Raw genomic sequence first — 17,553 nt, 5'->3', positions numbered from 1 at the left:
GGGCATCTCATCCTCATCTTACCCAACCAGTCCTGGCTCACACTTCATTGCTTGAGGAAAGATGTTTCTTTCTCCCACCCTGGCACTTGCTCTGCTTCTGCAATTCTTGTGTCACCTCTCCACCACCCCCTACTCAACTTCTTGTCCTCATCTCCTTGTCCACTCAGGCCAAGCCCTCCTGCGCCTTGGTTTTTCCTGTTTCCATCTCTCTTCCTCTCTTCTAGTCCTTGCTCCTTCTGCACCAGAATGGCTTGCCCTGGGATCCCAGCTTCCAAACCCGATGCACAGCTGCATTTGCAGGAAATACCCCGTTTCAGCCCTGAGTTTCAAAGACATGCCCTGGACAGATGTTGCATTTTAGCAGTGAAGCCACAGCAAGCCTTCATGCAAGTATTTGTATTAATGGCAACATGCAAAGTCTTGTAATATTATGAAATTTTTCCAGCTTTCACCAGAACCGCCAAAGTACATTTTTGATGCAATTCTTCCTCCCAGTGCACCTCCACATATCAAATCCTTGCACTGAAATATGAAATTATTACTGATTCATAGAGTAAAACCATTAACTTGTGGGTTTTTAATGTCATAAAGCATGTTTTCTTTAATTTCAATTTTATAACAGCTGGTTGACGTGCAACAGCAAAAATTCATACCAACTCTAGTGACCAGCACAGGGAAGTCCAAACCTGGGAAAACCAGGAATAATTGAAAATCTAATCTTTTAATTTGAATCCAGAGGACAGTAGACAAAGAAGCATTAAAATCTCCATTTAGGAGATAATTCTGCCCTAGAAAAAATTATAATCTGAATAGACTTCGACAGAGACTGGAAAGGGAATTGAAGTCATTTGTGTTAGGCTACACAGAAGGTGACAACTGAAAACATAATCTGAGACTTTAAAGTGCCTTATGTGTAAAGAAATTGAAATTACCCAGCAGCAAAATGCAAGAACTTAGTTACAGCATTTTTATAACATTTGCTCATGCAGGCGGTTAAGGATACTATGATGTGATTATATTTTGGACTGTTGCCAAAAAACCCCCTGTATACTTACCTATCACTTATATTTTGACAATGGTAATATAATTGTAACAAAGAGTGATAGTAAATAACTAAAATATGACTACATTAATTTCCCTATAACACACCTGGGATGCAGTATCACTACGGCACTTTTGGGGGGGTTCAACTTCCAATCATTTGCACTCATCTTCTGGGGGACTTGCTTTCCTTATGTCAAATTATAAAAGAAAACCAGAAGAGCCGGTATGGTTTACACTTGGCTGCTAATATAATTAACGTAGATATCGTGCTCCATGCCTTTCCACATCACTTAGAAAATGTAACTGAAGCGTTCGAAAAATTTCTTAAACCGGTGTGAATCGGCACCGTGATTTCAAAGGAAAAGACGGCGAGATGTGAAGCGCGGGCAAGACGAGCGCTGTACATGCCACTTCACACGTCCGTGGTTTGGCAGAGCGAAATAGAGCGGAAGATGTGAATTGCCAGTTAGTCGCTAATGAAAAGTATTATTTGAAGTATACAAGCACATAATTCAGAATCATGCTAATTGCCTGTGTCGTTTTCTCGTAGCAATTAAATAAAAAGGTGTGTTACCCTCCAAAATTGCATATGCGAAGGTGGTTTTAAAGGCAGTCTGTTGCAGGAACCAGTTTACATAAAGTCAGATGGATTCATATTGCTCAGGGGAAAAGAAAAACGAAAGCCCGGCTTCAGCGGCCTGGCAGTTTCGCAACACTGACTTCACACGTAGCAGTGGCAAAACGCACCACAAGGAATTAAAAAAAAAAAAAAAACCCAACCGCTGGGTAAACCAATGCAGACATAGAGACCGAAATGCAGAGCAAGCGGGCGCCGAGCCAGGACCTGCTGCAACAGCCCAGCGCACCGCGGCGGAGGCGCAGGCAGAGGGTCCCGCATACCGGCGGCGCAGGCTGGCGGAGGGGCGGCAGCGACCCCGCCCCGGCCCCGGCCCCGGCCCCACCCGCCGGTCCCGGCGGCACCGCCCTCCCCCTGCGGGGCGGGGCACGGTTCCCGCTCCCCCCGCCTCCGTTGGCTGCCGGCGGTGCGTCCGCGGCGGGGCGATGGCAGCGCGGGCACGCCCTCAGTGGGCGCGTCCTTGGTGGCGGCGCCCGGCGGCCACGTTGACAGGGCGGGAGCGGGGCCGCGCCGCGTACCGTACCGTAGCGCAGGGCAGGCTGGGCGCTGGCCGTTGCTCGGCGTCAGGGTGTGGGTGCCCGGTGCGGAGCGGGGCCGCTGGCACAGTAAAAATGTCTTCGCCTCCCAAAGAGAAAGCAGAGACGCGGGCCGGACACCCTCCTGCTGGTACTGCCGCCGGTTCCCGTCTCTCCGCTCTTTCTCTTCCCACTCCTGGGGACGGGATGGGACAGGGGGGCCGGGGCGGCCTGGGCAGCCGCGGGCCGGCGGAGCCGGAGGGGGCCGAGACCCTCCGGGAGACCCCGGTCGGGCGCCGGTTCCCCGCCAAGTCCCTGGGTTGCGGGCGCCGGGGTGCTGCCCGGGGCTGAGGAGGGTGAGGGCGGTCTCGGGAGGGTCCCGCCGCCGCTGCTGGGGGGTGTGACCCCGGGTGGTTTCCCCGTGTTCCTCTGCTCAGGCGCCGCCGACCAAAGCGACGTCTGATCCGGTTCTTTGGCGCTGGGAGGTGTGCGGGGGTCCCCCTCCTGATCGCTGCCTGCCGCTTACCCTCTCCCTCAGCTGCCCCTGGCCTTTCGTAACGGGGGTGACGCTGCCTGCCCTGCTTGTCCCAGGGAGCTCTCTGGTTGCAGACAAATCCTCATCTGGTTTGTGCTCTTTGGCATCTCCGTCTTCTGACCTGGGAGACAGGTAGCGTTGCGTTCGGCAGCCCTCGCTTGGGAGAGCATCCCATCCTCGCAAGGCAGTGAAGGCCTACGAATCCAGCACGCAGGACTGATACAGGCGGGAAAGGAAAAGGAGCGGTCTCAGCCACATCACAGCTTGCGTGGCTGCTCGCAACACAGCGCAAGCTGAGTGTGAACAGGCAAACTAGAAATTAACAGTACGCCGTGCATCCATTCTGCCTGTGGGCATTATGGCGTGAGTGCTACAGCAGGCCGCGTGCCCCTGGCTTCAATTCTGGAGGCTGGCAGGGTAGGAAACAAGTAAAGCTGCTTACTAGCTGCCCAGTGAAGGAGCAAAGGCACCTTCCACCGGCTGCTGCATGCTCATGGACGAGCAGAGCAGCGAGTGGTCGGCGTAAGAGCTGCCTTTCACCTTCAGTGGGGCCCTGATCTGCTTCCGTCCACAGACAGCAGATTCTGTCTTTACACAGGTGGAGTTCAGTTACTTGCAGTACCCAAGTTGTCTTGTTCTTTCACGTACTGTTATTTTTTCTTCTTTATTACAGTTTTCTTAAAAAAGGGAAATTTGGTCCCTGCACCAGCAACTTTTCGTGTGTTTTTTAGTGTTTCCTGGTGGAATAGTTGGGGGTTTTAAGTGTTTCAGTCAAAAAATGCTAAAGTTCTTAATTCACAAGGTGGTTAGCTTTATATTCAAATCAACTGATGAGATTTGATTGCTAAATTTGAAAACAATTTTTGAACCTTAATTGAATTCTGCCTGTTTTATAATGAGGACCTGAAATTCTTTTAAATAGATACCAGAAGTGAGAAATAATGGCTTGACTTTGCATTGGCAGATGGAGTTTGGCAGTACAGTTAAGACGATGTCTTGGCCGAGCAGTTGTCCCACTTCTGCAGCCTCCCTTGTCATGGCACTAGCTCTTACCTGGCCTCTTGGTGAGCTGGTTCAGGAAACTAAACCAAAGTACTTGTCCCAGTGTCCATAGCTTTTGCTGCTGTAGTAGCTTTCATATGCACTGTTAGCCCTCGCTTACGGACTGTGTGCAGTCTGCTAGCTTCCTCTCTGCATTTATCTTTCACAGAGGAAAATAAAAGACAAGAAAAGCACTTGAAAAGTCAAAGTATAATGAAATGGAAAGAAACCTCAAGACCTCAGGCTGGTAACAGGGTGCACAACCTCAAGACCTCAGGCTGGTAACAGGGTGCACAAAGTGACTTTGAACTCCTTTCTGAAACTTATGAGGGCCCCAACTTAAGCTTTATTAAATATCCGTCTGTCAGTGAGCTCAATGCATCTGTATTACATTGCTGAGTAGGTTTGTACAGCTTGCAGTCCCTCTCAAGAGGTCTGTGTAATTATCCTTTTAGCTGTTCACTTCTTCTAGTAGATACTGTGGAGAAATAAAGCAAAGTGATTGCGTTAACAGTTTATTTATGAAGCTTTACAGTAGGCTTGTGAAAATAGTTATGTGCTTTTTCCTAGATTAAAAAACCATAGCTCTGAGCCAAGGTTTCTGTTAAACGAAGGTATATAATAACTCTTACTTCTGTTCTTGTTTTGCCAGACACTAATGTATGCTCCCTTAAACTTGCAGAATGGCATATTTTGTGTTTCCCTTGGTCCTGGCTTTTCATACATCTTATCAATGTAATGGAGTCTGTTATTATACGGTACATAAGAAATAAATTTTGTGTTAATATTGAATATGATGCTCAAGGAAAACAGGAAGCTGCTAAAACTCCTGGTTATACTCTGGATTTCTAAAAGTTCCTGTACGGTTGCTGTGACCAGCAGGCGATTTGGGTTGAGCTGGAAGTTTTCCCCAGGAAGGACTGCCTCGGGTCTGCAACCTGGGGGAGCTGGGACTGGGGCTGGAGCCGTCGCTGAGCTGCAGTGCTTCTCTAGGTACTTGTGCTTGCTGTGACTCCGTGGGGTTTATTTCAGAATTGAGCCTCAGAAACTGAGAGCAGTCCTGAAGAAGCATGGCGGGGGGCGGGGGGGGGGGGGGGGAGGTAAATAGACTGAGAATGTTTGCTGACTCCAGATCATCTTGAATGGTAATTGATTAACACAGTTGTTGAATGCATTTCCATACCCTTAAGAGGAACGCAGGCTGGTGTTCACAGGACAAACAAGACATTCCTGTCTGCCTCTCGGGGGAAAAACACAACAGATGATAAATCTCAGCTCTTATCCAGCAGTGGGGCAAGCAGACTTGTGCTGTTGCTCTTCTTGGAGCGGGCTGGCAGATGATCCCCTCTTTATTTCAGGTTTTAGAGGCCGGTGGCCTCTCTTGTCTGTCCAGCGCCGCAGGGAGCCATTCCCTGTCCCCTCCTGCCTTAGCGCAGGTCCCACCCGACCTCTCCTGAGCAACTTCAGCACGGGAACTGCTTTCTTCCTAATCCCAGCATTGTGTCATTGACACTGTCCTCTTCTGAGCACTGATTTCTGGCCATGTTCTGGGATGTGGTTTATCAGTTATTTAAATCCTCTTTCTGCTCTGCGCAGGATTTACTATAGGGAAATCTGAGCTCTTACTGTATAAGAATGACTTTTAAGTGACAAAATCACCATGGTAAGCATCTGTCAAATTATGTAGTAAACGCTGGGCGAGTAAGAAATAGATGAATCCTCGTAAGTCCCAAGAAAATCTCACAAATAGAGTGGGTTTTTCTTTAGCTTGGTGGATGTAATCACTTCTTCTCTGTGTCTAACCCTGAGGTAGTGTAGCTGGGTTGAAACCTTTTGAAAGGAAAGTCAATTATGTTGCAAGGGGGTTTCTTTTCTTAAGCTATGTCTCTTGAAACTAGATTGGGTATGAGCATGCTGTGTCACAGGTGGCAGAGATGTACATCAGCTATATGTACACTTTTGGTCTCAAATACAAATTATTACTGCAGTTGTTTGCTGGATCCTTTTTATGGTTTCCCAGATCTGCACAGTAACTCTGGATTAACTAAAGATTATTCAGTTATGCACCAACGTGCTTTTAGCTCTCTATACTATGCCTGTTGATATTAGTGCAAAAAATCAGATTATTAAAATTATCAAGTTACTGCATTGGTCAGTCACTATTATGTCTTTGAATTGTCTGGTTATTTGCTTTTAATCCCTGTTAATTCTACATACAAACAAATCTGAACATGTTAGCTGCGTATTTTTGCCAGTGACAGATAAAGAGAAAACAAGCGGCTGGTGGCCTGATGATATACAATATGAGTGGAGAGAGATTTTTAGACCACCTAAATTAGCACTAAATCTTTGGGTATGCTTTTCTTTAGTTTTCTATTAGATGGCGAAGAATGTGGAAGCGTGTGTGTATTGTTCAGAAGTGCAGTTTGTAACTTGGCAGATGTTGCTGTGGAGACAGCATCTTCCACGAAAAGGAATTTGAAGGGGAACTAGTAAGAACTGATTGTGCAATGATGTTAAATTTATATATTGATTTAAATAATACATACCAATCACTTTAACTGAGATGTTAGAACAAGACAGCACTTGACAGAACTCAGTGTTTGCTTTTGCAAACAAACTTAAATTTCTAAGGAGTTTGCATTACGAAAAATCAGTAGGAATTTTAATTTTTGTTTCATTTTTAAAACTAAATTTCTTTGTTGCTTAAAATTTCTACCTTTCCTTGTCCCATGTGAAACATATCTCACCAATTTAAGTATTGTAAGTTTTATGCTGAAGAGAGAATGCAAAATGACTAGTGTTTTGGTTTTTAATGAATGATAAGGGGACACAGTTTTGACAGGGTTTAAAAGAGATTTCTTTGGTTTTGTCTGTTGATTGCCTGTCTTTAGTGTCCTTTATTGAATCAGAAGCTAATCTTTCAAATAGCACACACAGCTTAAAATCTATTTAAACAAAAATCCCAGGGCCAAAGAGCTGTCACTGTCTCCTGGGGCGGGTCACTTTCTCTTCCCTGCTTGCCTTCACCCAGACTGTAAAATTTTTGCACAGGGGTGTCCTTTCCATTGCTGACCTGATTAAGAACCGAGAACTAAACCTGTTTCTAGGTTTCAGGGATTAGCACTGAACTGCTGTGAGGTGCCTTAATCTCTCTGTGGCTGGGCAGAGAAGGGCTGTCAGACGAACAGCCTCCCCGGCCATGCTCCTAGCCCCGTCTGCTCCCTCCGAGTGCTGCTCTGGCATCCTGCTTGCTCAAGCTGTGACATCTCTGACAAGGCTGTCCGCAGCCTCGCTGTGTCGCAGCAATGTGAAACACAAACCAATGCGTCTGTAGGTGGTTTTATTGACTCCTGACCACTGTAGTGGTTTTCTGATGTGGTTGCTGATGGCAATGTAACCCATCCAATTAGCTAACGAGATGCATCATCTTATGCTGTCTTGTAAGCACATATAGCAATGATTAAAGCGGGGAAAAAAAGTGCAATATTAAAACTGAAACCAGATCAAGAACAGCCTGCCTGTTGCTCTGCTTAGTAGCTGTAGCATTAGGCCTGGCTTGGTTCCTATTTTATATTTCACTTTGGAGGGGATAAATGATAAAGATAAGTGGATTTGCTTTCACTTCTTGTTTTATGTTTCAGAGGCATGCTTTCACATTTGCGTAATTTCTAAAACTAAGTCATGACAAGGATTGGAATTGCGGTAAATGCTTGTGTTTGGCAAAACAAAAAGCTCTGTTCTAAATGCAAGTTGAGTCCTCCTAAACTTTGCTTTTTATTATACTGTTCATGAAGTATTTCCTTCTATAAATGCTGTTACTATAGCTGTAGTTGTTAACTTGAGATGACGGGTGAGGTTCTTCATCCCTTCTTGTTTTATGGAAGTATTTAACATTCACATTTGTGGCCTTTTGCATAGTGTTATGCAAGCCATTGCCTCCGTTTCTTCTTCTGACTGCTGCAAGTTTACAGGGATGGGGGAGAGTTAAAACAGTTTAGTTTTCTAAAATGGTATTGGAAGCAGGTGGTAAAATGAGCTGCAGCTTCTCAGGATGAGCAAAGATGGCATGATGTGAAAGAGAATGGCAGATGCAGTCTTGAAGTAGCTGTTCCTCACGCTTGCCACTTTTAAACACTTTGGGCCCCTTTACCAAACTGCGATTACTATTAAACTGTTTTGTAAAATATTGTGGGGGGAAGGGAGAGTCATCCTTAAAACATTCTTCATTTACGCTGATTTGACTGAGGTTTGTTGTGTCTCTCTAATTTTTGTTCCAGTGAAAGCTGGTGGGATGCGGATTGTGCAGAAACACCCACACAATTCTGATGCCAAAGAAGAAAAAGATAAGGATGACCAAGACTGGGAAACCAGCAGGTGAGCATTTTGATTTGGTGCATGTGCTACAGTGACTTTCCATGACCTTGAACCTTATCACCGGTTTTGTTTTCCTTGCGGATAGCAAACCAACGATACAGTTGGTTTTGTATCATAAAATTGATTTAAAGTGTTAGCAAGTTACATGCTCCTTCAAGAGAATTGGGGAATTTGGGAAATTTTTACCTTGCTGAGCCTCCTTTAAATGATCCTGCCAGGTAAGAGAAGGTTTGGGGAAAAAAGAACAGTTAAAGAAAGACACCAACTTTCCTAAAATCTCTGAACATTGTCTCGTGTTGTGAGAAATATAAAGGCTAGGCACATTTGGTCACAAACATTAGGCTGTCAGTCTGCATATGAGGTCGTCTTGTTGTGTGCTAGGTGATGCCTTCTGCCCTTTGGCCCATATTCCTGTCTCTGCAAGGTATTTGACAATATGGTGCTTTTAAAAAGACAAGTAAAAATAAATGCTATTAATATTTTCTGCTTTTATTTTAGGTGGGAATTTAGCAGTTTTAGTGGTGGAGGATACCAAAACAAACAGTTGTTACTGTAGATTAATAAATCTACTTAAAACTGCTAGTAACTGCTGTGTAGAAATGAAAGCAGGGAGGTTCAGTGGGCTGTTGCTGTATTTCTGTTCCTACAAAAGCCATCTGGATTTGTGCTGCTTTCCTTGGCTAGCTGCTTTTCTTTGTAGTCAAGACTATGTTTACCTGAAATCTTTATGTACTAGATTATTGCATGGGTTTGTCCTTGCTATTTGCTCAAGGCAAAAAAAAGAGAGAGCCATTCTTGTGCTTTGGTAAGTAGACTGACTTATATGATGTTTACTTTACACGTAAAACAGTGGTAATAAATAGGCATTGTGAAAATGTCTGTGTAAATAAGAACGAACGTGTTTGTTTACTAAATCACAACTTGAATAGGAAACACATTTATGAGAAGGGAAAAGTAATTTTAATATATTCAAACGAAAGGCAGAAAAATGGAATTTTATGCCATTTCTTTATTAAACAGGTTGGTCATCTTGTATTTCTGTTCAGTGGAATGTAAGTTGAAACACGGTCTGTACTGCAGTCAAGTTTTGTCCAAAGGAAGGAATCATATCTTATGGTTAATTTAAACTTTGCCTGGGGTTATATCCTTTTATTTAAGGTGTTATATACCTGCTTATTCTTACATTTCCTTGGCATGCCAAACTCATGGCGAGGGTTAGAGAATCCAAATGAGAAGGCTTCTTACGCCTGTTCACAGATATAAACCTCTGTTACACTATAGTTATCAACTTTATTTCTTTCTTCAGACAAGATCATAGCTTTCCCCTCTCACTCAAACAGTGTAGGGAAAAGTTAAAATTTAACCTAGATATTTGTGTCTGAGTCAGCTTTAGAAGGTGCTGTGGCACAATAGAAGCAGATCTGCAGTGGGAAAGTTGGTGCTGAGGACTTCATGTTCACACTGCGTGTGTTTTGGAGATTACTTAGTCTGGTCTTCTGGACTGAAGGATCAATCCTAGCTGGCATGTGTTAAGGGCTTCCTTGGACTGCACGTTCCAGTTTAGCATCATCTGCGGGGAGTCCAGGTCAGGTGTCCTGAGACCGATCCGCAGCGCAAAACAACGTGCGGCTGACAGAAGGATCAGGAGAGGGAGTGCACTAAATGCTAACAAATACGCGCTGTATATTAATATCGTAAAGCAGGTCTATGAGCAATTTTTATGCTTCAAAGGCAGAGGAGAAAGTTTAATGACCTCTAGAGCTACCTTATTAAATAGGGAATAGTTAGCTGGTGCACCTCATAATATCCATTCCCTCAGCCAGCTGATCAGATTTTATTGTCAAAATATGCACTTAGAGTGTGCTCTTTGCTTTGGTTTTCTTGTAGAGGATACATTATCAGTCTGTATTAGGCCTGATACACAGCTATTCTTGAGCCTGTATATTAATGCAAAAAACATTGGTCTGAACTTTTTATGTCTTTGATTTAATCCTCTTGAGAAAGAAAGCGGCAGGAGGGACGTAGTTAGATGGGAACCAGCATGAATTATAAAACAAAACTGCAAGTTGGTTTACATGTCTGAGAGAAGTTCTTTTCCTGGTAGAACTGGGAAACCTTTGTGTCTGTGAGGGAAAGGGTTTAATGTGCCTTTTGTAGGCTCCTGTGGGAATACTTCTGCAGCCGGTGGCTGTACAAGCTATAGATGTGAGCAAGAAGTTATTTAGCCATAGACAGAATAAGTAAACTCCACAGGCCATAGTACATAAAGTTGTTGTTTGTCAAAATTAAATTACATTTGCAGCATGTCAGCTGCTTGTATGCTGGAAGGTGCAGTCCCCTGGACTTTCTCTGTCTCTGCTGCTGGTGACTCATGGTGCCCTTCTAAAACACTTGGATTTCTGATGCCTGTGGAGGGAGGTTTATCAGGAGATGGGGAGAAGAGGCCACTAGCCTGTTCTGGTTTCTCCAGCACCAATACATGTATTTCTTGATCATTGCTACCTGGTATTTTGCTAAGCAAGGGGACATCTGTGTTTTTCACTTTCTACTCACGGGTTTAGTCTTCGCCGTTTTAAGACAATCATTTTAAGGTAGTATTGCTGATATGATGCAATCTCTACTCCCTGTTGCATTCAAAGTCAAAAGAAGCAAACAGACCTTCAGGCAATTATTACCAGGTGATATTGGCAGCTGACAATGATGTGAGAGAAAATAATAAAGCAGAGAAGTGTAATTTGTGTGTGTCTGTGAAGAGGAGGCTAGGATGATTGAGTGATTATTTTAATCTCATTGCAGGCTTAGTTGAGGACAGATTAGTGGAACTGGCAGTAGATATTGAGCTGTCCCAGAGTTCCCTGGGAACTCCGGGAGTGTGTGTCTTCCCCATGATGGCACAGATCTGAGCAGCTGCTCAGCAAGAAAGCTTTTGGCTAGAGTCCGTAGAAGTACTTGTGGCTTCGGAGACAGCTGGCATTTTTTTTGCAGCATGCTTGCAGGAAAAGGCATTGGGTCACTGTTTCTAGTCTTAATGTAAACAAAGCTGATACAGGTAAACACCCCTGAAGTAGCTAACTGTGCTGTAATAAAGATGACTTTAAAGTAACATTCACCAGGTATATCTTCTTTGACATTTCTTTTTCTCAGTTATTTAGCAACTTGCAATCCAGTTACTGTAATTTACTCTGCACAGTATTTTATTCAGTTCTGGCTCCTAAAGTAAAATTGTTATGACAACCTACCATTTCATGAAATGATAGGCTGACTTGTCATAATGGTGATTTGTGATCCCTTAAAACAATATGCAGTAAGATGATTTTATACAAATTTAAACTATTCCTACAAGGCAGTTCTCAGCGTTGAGCGGTAATGGAAATAACTTTATATAGCTGGTATAAATATAGCTTTACTCAGAGGAATGGCTGGATATGATTATATGGAGAAGACTCAGTGAAAGACGGGATGGGTTGCATCATTTGGTTTAGGTGAACTGAAAAAATGTGTCTGGCACCCAAAGCCAGTGGCACTGCTGCAGACTTGACTGTGAGATAGGGTGCTTGGCCCATGTGTTCTTCAGGACACCAGTGATTTTGATCAGCCTGGTTAGAGATAGAATACTAGCTAGATTAACTTCTGGTCTGATCAGTTATTGACTTTCTTATGTTTCTGTAATTGCCTAAGACGTGCGTTGATTTATTTTTTTGGATGTGATTGTAGTTTTGATTGATTGAAAGTCATCTGATTGCTGCCGGCAGGTTTGGTTTTTTTGTGATGAAAGCGAAACATATAATTAGAAGTAGTTATGAATAAAAAACATCATTTTTCAGGATTGTATGTTGTCATAGAAAATATTTGGATTAAGTAGGCTACTCATAGTCCTAGGCTTTATTAGAATGCATGTTTAACTGAGATTTGTAGTATCATGCTGGCTTCTGTGCCAGCATCTGACTCAAGCCATAATAAATACTCCTCAAAGATAGATAATTTGAAGTGAGAGCTGCTTGTTCAGTTTTGCACAAGAGCTTCGTTAATTGTCACTCTGGGACCTCAGGAAGAAGAAACTATAATTATATATCAGCATCTGGATTGAAGGAAATATCTAAAGCAAATATCTGGCTCATTTTGTCTTAACAAACAGGGTAAACAGCAAAGGCTTTCATGTCTAAAGACTCTTTCCTTCTCTTTTGTTATATTTCTGAAACAAAGTGGGTAATTACAGTGATTTAATTACTGAATATAAATGCAGTAGAGTGGTTTCTCAGTATACATAAGTTAATTGTATGCATTTTGTGTCTTAAACATACCTGAAGATTGTGAATCCAGCATTATGTCTGACTTTCCCATTAGCTCTAGAAAGAACAAATTATGCAGCCTGGATTTTAATTCAGTTTAGGATGTGGATATTTGCCTTAGCTATATTCATTGTGCAAAAGAAAAAGGGAAAAAAAAAAGGAGAATAATTTAGAATGTGGTGACTCAAAAGCAAAATCATGCTAAGGAAGCATATGGGTGTCCATATATCAAAGAGCCCATCTCAGTACTTAGTTACATGGTGAGAGAGGAGTTGTCAAAGGTACCTGTCATCCTTCAGGTATCTCTGTGTGTTATTTGTAAAGTCTGAATATGCTAGTTAAGCTGCACCTGCTTTTTTTTTTTTTTTTCTTGTAGAAGGGCAGTGGAAATCTCAAAAATTTAGGCTGCGGGTATATACTTTCATTCAAGAGTAAATTTGTTTTTTCCTTTCTCTCACTTTGCTGTGTTGACAAGAAATAAGCCACAGGCATTATTTCTATTTTTCATTTGCCATTGAAGATTCTGCTGTCATTGAAATGTCTTTAATTTTGGCCTTGTAATGACCCTCGTGCAAATGTCTGACACCATTTAAAGAATAGAAAGTAGATTATACAACTAAGCCATTAGAGCAGGTTTGTATGTTTACACCTTAAATAGGGAAACGGTTGAAGCTATTTCTACTCCTTATACTTCATCCTATTTTTCTGGTTATTTAGCTGGGGCAGAAACTGTGGAGTCAAAATCCTGACCCTTTAACTTGGGAATAGCTGCCCTTCAGCACAGGCAAGTCCTGGGAAATGACATCCGGTGCTCAGCTTGCTTGCACACAGGTCCTGTAGGAGGTAGTTTCTGTCATGGATGAAGGTGTTTCAATCCAGTTAGTTCTAATGTTGTCTGTTGTAGAGACAACAGGTGTTTGACAGAGGGAGATCTGGGGAGTTGAAGTAAGAAAAAAAATAAAAGGGTGATACTTTTCAGCTTGTTAAACATGGAAACCAAACCTCCATGAATGGGTAGCATTGTACTTCCATAAAAACTTAGAGCGAATAGCCCATTAGTGTTTCTCCCATGTAGTTCACCAACATAAAGCTGAAAAAAGACCTCTTTACCTGTGTTCATGCATCTATAAAACCAAGGTATTGGAAAAACAAGCAGGCATTGACTCAGCATGGTGAATATTTAAAGTCAAAGAGACAGGTCGGGACAGATAGGCTGCTACATCTTCTGCCTAAGTTTTTGGAGAGGAATTGTGCAGCTTTGGTGGCTAGAGGATTGACTGAGTCTCCCTTTCTGACAGCGGGGCCACTTAAGTCTTGGCTTAAAAGGTGCCTTGGGCTATTGTGTCGTGGAGGCAGATCTGAAGGAGTGCACTAAGTACAAGCATCTGTCAATATCCAGATCCTCCTCTTTGTCAGAATTCACATTTCTTCCACCACTTTTCTAACCACCTCTTTTTTCCCCTCTTTTTGGGGCCTGATTCTGTGAGGTGATGTGGCTTTACACAAAGATTATGTTCACAGACTGCATATTGCCATTTTATGCTTGACCATATAAAAACTGGAACTTGATTAAATGTATGGATGTAATGGACATGACTCTTGAGGATGTTTATTCATGTCTTTGGCCTTTGAGCTCTCATTACTCAGATGTGGAGCTTTGGAGACAGTTGACCTTAAGAGGATGAGACGGCTGAGAGAAATGCAATCAAAAAGCAAACTTGCTGTGAACACCATGCTTGCAGTTTCTGGGAAAGACGCAAACTGCAGCAAATGTTGGGCATTATCCCGTTGTCATACCAGAGTTTGGTGTGACTGTAACTTTTTCTTTACATGGTTAAATATTCCAAAGGCTAAAAGGAAGTTATGCTGTCAAAAGAGCTGTAAAAAATTTGCAACTGTGATTTTGTAGTATTATTAAGCAGAGTACAGAACATAGTGCAGTGAGGGAAATAGCTTCCTACCTTCTCCAAAACATCTTTATTTTCCAAAAAGATTCTATGCTTAGTACATTTTTCCCTCTCCTCCCTCTTATCTTTGTTATTTTGGATTTAAATTCACTTCACAGTTAAGGGAATAGCTTCTTAATAGTGTCACACTCTTCTCCTTTACATAAGCGCTACTGCCTTCAATGCATTTTCCCACCTCATGATTCATCTTTGTGTCTTAATCTTTTGCATAGTTTTTATGATTAGCAGATGCTCAAGTCTAATAAAGTTTATATATGCATAATTTGTTTAATTATAAAATCAAACCCCAATATTAGCAATTTTCATGTGATTTTCAGGACAATACCTTCTGCAGATGGCCAGTTGCTTGGAGAAGTAGCACAGTAATTGCTATGACCTGTGTTGAACCATATCAAATGCATATACAGTTACAGATGCAACTGTAGAGCACAGAATATGTAATACTGACTTTTAAATGCAGAACTACTGTAAGGCAAGAAAAGAGGCTGTGAATATCTCCATTTAAGAAGTGAAAATACCTGTGAATGTAGGGAATGGAGAAAAAGCTAGACGAGATTATGAATGAAGCATTCTCATACAGGAAGATGTGAGTCTTCTGAAAGACTGTTTCATGCTTCCAGTATTTCTTGATGATTGAAGCAGTAGGTTGATAAATCCATCAGTGTAAGTGCTAGTTATGACATTTTATGGATAGCTCTCTTCATATTCCTGAAGTACTGTGTGCATGTGTGAAAGAACTAAAAAAGATCTGATATTTCCCCCCTCAAAGTGAATAGAAGATACACCATCCAGCTCAGCAAGAGCCGGGTTCGGTCCCAAAGAAACATATGCTGTCCTATGAAATTAACTGGAAAGCTCAGTTGAATTGTCAGCCAGGCTGGTGTAAGAAAAAGATTTTAAAAGAATGAAAGTCTATAATTTGTATTCTGTGTGATGAGGAAAGTGAGAAAAGCTTAGTCATATGTGAGAGGAAAACAGATGGGAAGGGAAGTAGTATCTTGTGAGTGACACAGCTTAGTTAGCCTGGCTTTCCATGTCTCTATGGAAAAGTATCTTAAGCTAATAGCAGGTGTGATGGCATTTTGCTTTGTGCTCTTCTCTTGGTATCTTTCTGAAGTAGTGGAATGGATGGGATGAAGGTCACCGTGCCAGTTTGAAGGCAAGGACAGTGTTGAAAGAGATTACACAGGCAGTATAAAGCACAAAAATCTCCAAACCCAAAAGTGTAATCAAATGCTTTTCGTTATGTCAGCTAAACCCAAATCTCTATTATTTAAGTATTCAGCAACACCGAGAGCATTTCTAAAGCTAAAGGTATGAATTTCTACCAGAAAAAGCTGCCAGAGGACCAGATGCTACTCATTTATTTAGAATCAAAACCCTATGTTTGAAGTGAAGTCACCATGAGCTGAAAATGAGTAGGAGGTGTGTGAGATTGACACCATGTTTGCCAAGGGTGGGGGGGGAAATCTAGTTTTTCAACTAGTGCCTTCCTCTCCCTTAAGTTTCTTCTGCCTCAGCTACAGCAGGCAATGAACTTCGAAGCAGTTTATTTTAATATTAAACTTTAGAATTATCATTTGTTAACTGTCACTGGGCCAAACGAGAGAATTTCAGTCAGCTGCTCCCAGGACAGTGGTATTAGAAGCAGGAGATATGTGGGAAATAATTAAAGACAACACTGAAAACATTTGTTATATTATCATCAGAGTTCTGTTTAGTCTGCTGTAGCAGTTGATAAAGCTGTTCATTGCAGCTCATTACTTGATGGGAAAGTGTTTGCTGCAGTAGGCTTGCTGCCTTCTGATTTTATTGTTACATTTCAATGATTGCATCTTGGTCACAGGCATCCTGTTAAATAAATGGCAATTAGTAAAAAATACTTTAGCAACATTCACACAGATCTTAGTTCTGATGAGTTTCAGTTTCTCTGGGACTCATTCCTTAGACTATATATATAACACGGTGAGCCTGGAGCTGTTAACATGGTCAAAGAAGGAGCTGTTTTTGTTTCTGCAGGGTACAACCAAAGTGGTTCATTCTTTTCCCTAATGATCTTGAAATGTAACTTTTTTTTTTCCAGATTGTTAGAGCCATAATTAAATTCTAGACTAGCTCTCAGTTATGGAGAGACCCATGGCATGCTTCATCTAGCACCCCATCCCGCAGTACTGACTCGGACAGTCCCAGAGTCTCAGCGTCTTTGGTTTCACCGGTGCGTTTTGCAGCAGGTGGACTCTGCCTTCCCCGAGTCTCGAGGTGTTCATTTGGATTGGGTTCCTGTGGCTTGCCTTGGGATTCTCTCTGGGCTGGGGGGACATAGTATTAAGCTTGCAAATGATGACGTGCTGAGGGTTTGACTGGGTTAGATGTCATCTTAAATTATAAATTTCACTTTGGGAAAATGACAAATACAGAGGAGTGTATTTAAGACAGATGCTGGGTTTTGGGGGGGGGTTGGTACTTTGCAGTGCTGAATGTTTGTCATTGCTTCCCAAAGGCTACTTTAAAGCCTTCTTTTTGATTAAAAAAAATAAATGTAAAGCTCCAGGTAGTACGGTGGAAGAGCTAGACTTCATATTGGTGTTTAGAACGTGCATTGATAAACTGTATTTACTGTTTGGTTGTTAGCATGATCAAGAGTACTTTGCATTACTTAAGAATGCTACCATTGCTAGATTTTTTTTAAATCTTTTTTTTTAATTTGCTAATATGAAACATGTTATTGTTGCTAATAAGCAAGTTATTTGCATTCATTGTATTAGACTTTTGACTTTGTGGGGCACTAATGAATTAACTGGCCAGCTAATGCACAACCGTGTTTGGCTTGTTAAAATGTTGCTTTTGGAGGTGATGTAAAAATACTGAATTCACTTTGCTGAAATGTCATTCCACTTCTGTGATTCTTCTTTTCTTTCTAGGATCATGCTAGCTTGTGATTCTAGAGGAAAAGTATATGTAGCTATGTGTATGCTATTTTATATCAACAGTAACGCTAAAAGCATTACCACAAATTCTTCCACATAAGGCTATTTAGAAGGCTTTTGACTAAATGAAATTAGCATTCTTACTGCTTTGAAAACTGCTGTAGAATAATTTCCTGTTTTCAGACATTACACAATTCTGTTACTGCTGGCATGTTTGAAAG

At 42.0% G+C, this 17,553-nt stretch overlaps 1 protein-coding gene across 1 annotated transcript in view; it reads left to right on the top strand.

The window, feature by feature from the left end:
- Positions 1-2,133: 2,133 nt before the first annotated feature.
- Positions 2,134-17,553, top strand: part of DAP (death associated protein) — a 57,187-nt gene continuing 41,767 nt past the window's right edge. Inside the window, exons 1-2 of the mRNA XM_054816811.1 lie at positions 2,134-2,347; positions 8,053-8,149. Of these exons, the coding sequence (XP_054672786.1) occupies positions 2,293-2,347; positions 8,053-8,149 (152 nt within the window). The 5' untranslated portion in view covers positions 2,134-2,292. The remainder of the gene's footprint in view (positions 2,348-8,052; positions 8,150-17,553) is intronic.

This window comes from Grus americana, chromosome 2 (genome assembly GCF_028858705.1).
Source record: "Grus americana isolate bGruAme1 chromosome 2, bGruAme1.mat, whole genome shotgun sequence".
In the NCBI taxonomy this organism is placed as follows: domain Eukaryota; kingdom Metazoa; phylum Chordata; class Aves; order Gruiformes; family Gruidae; genus Grus; species Grus americana.
The sequence above is the reverse complement of the archived record's forward strand: the minus strand, read 5'-3'. Positions and strand labels throughout refer to the sequence as shown.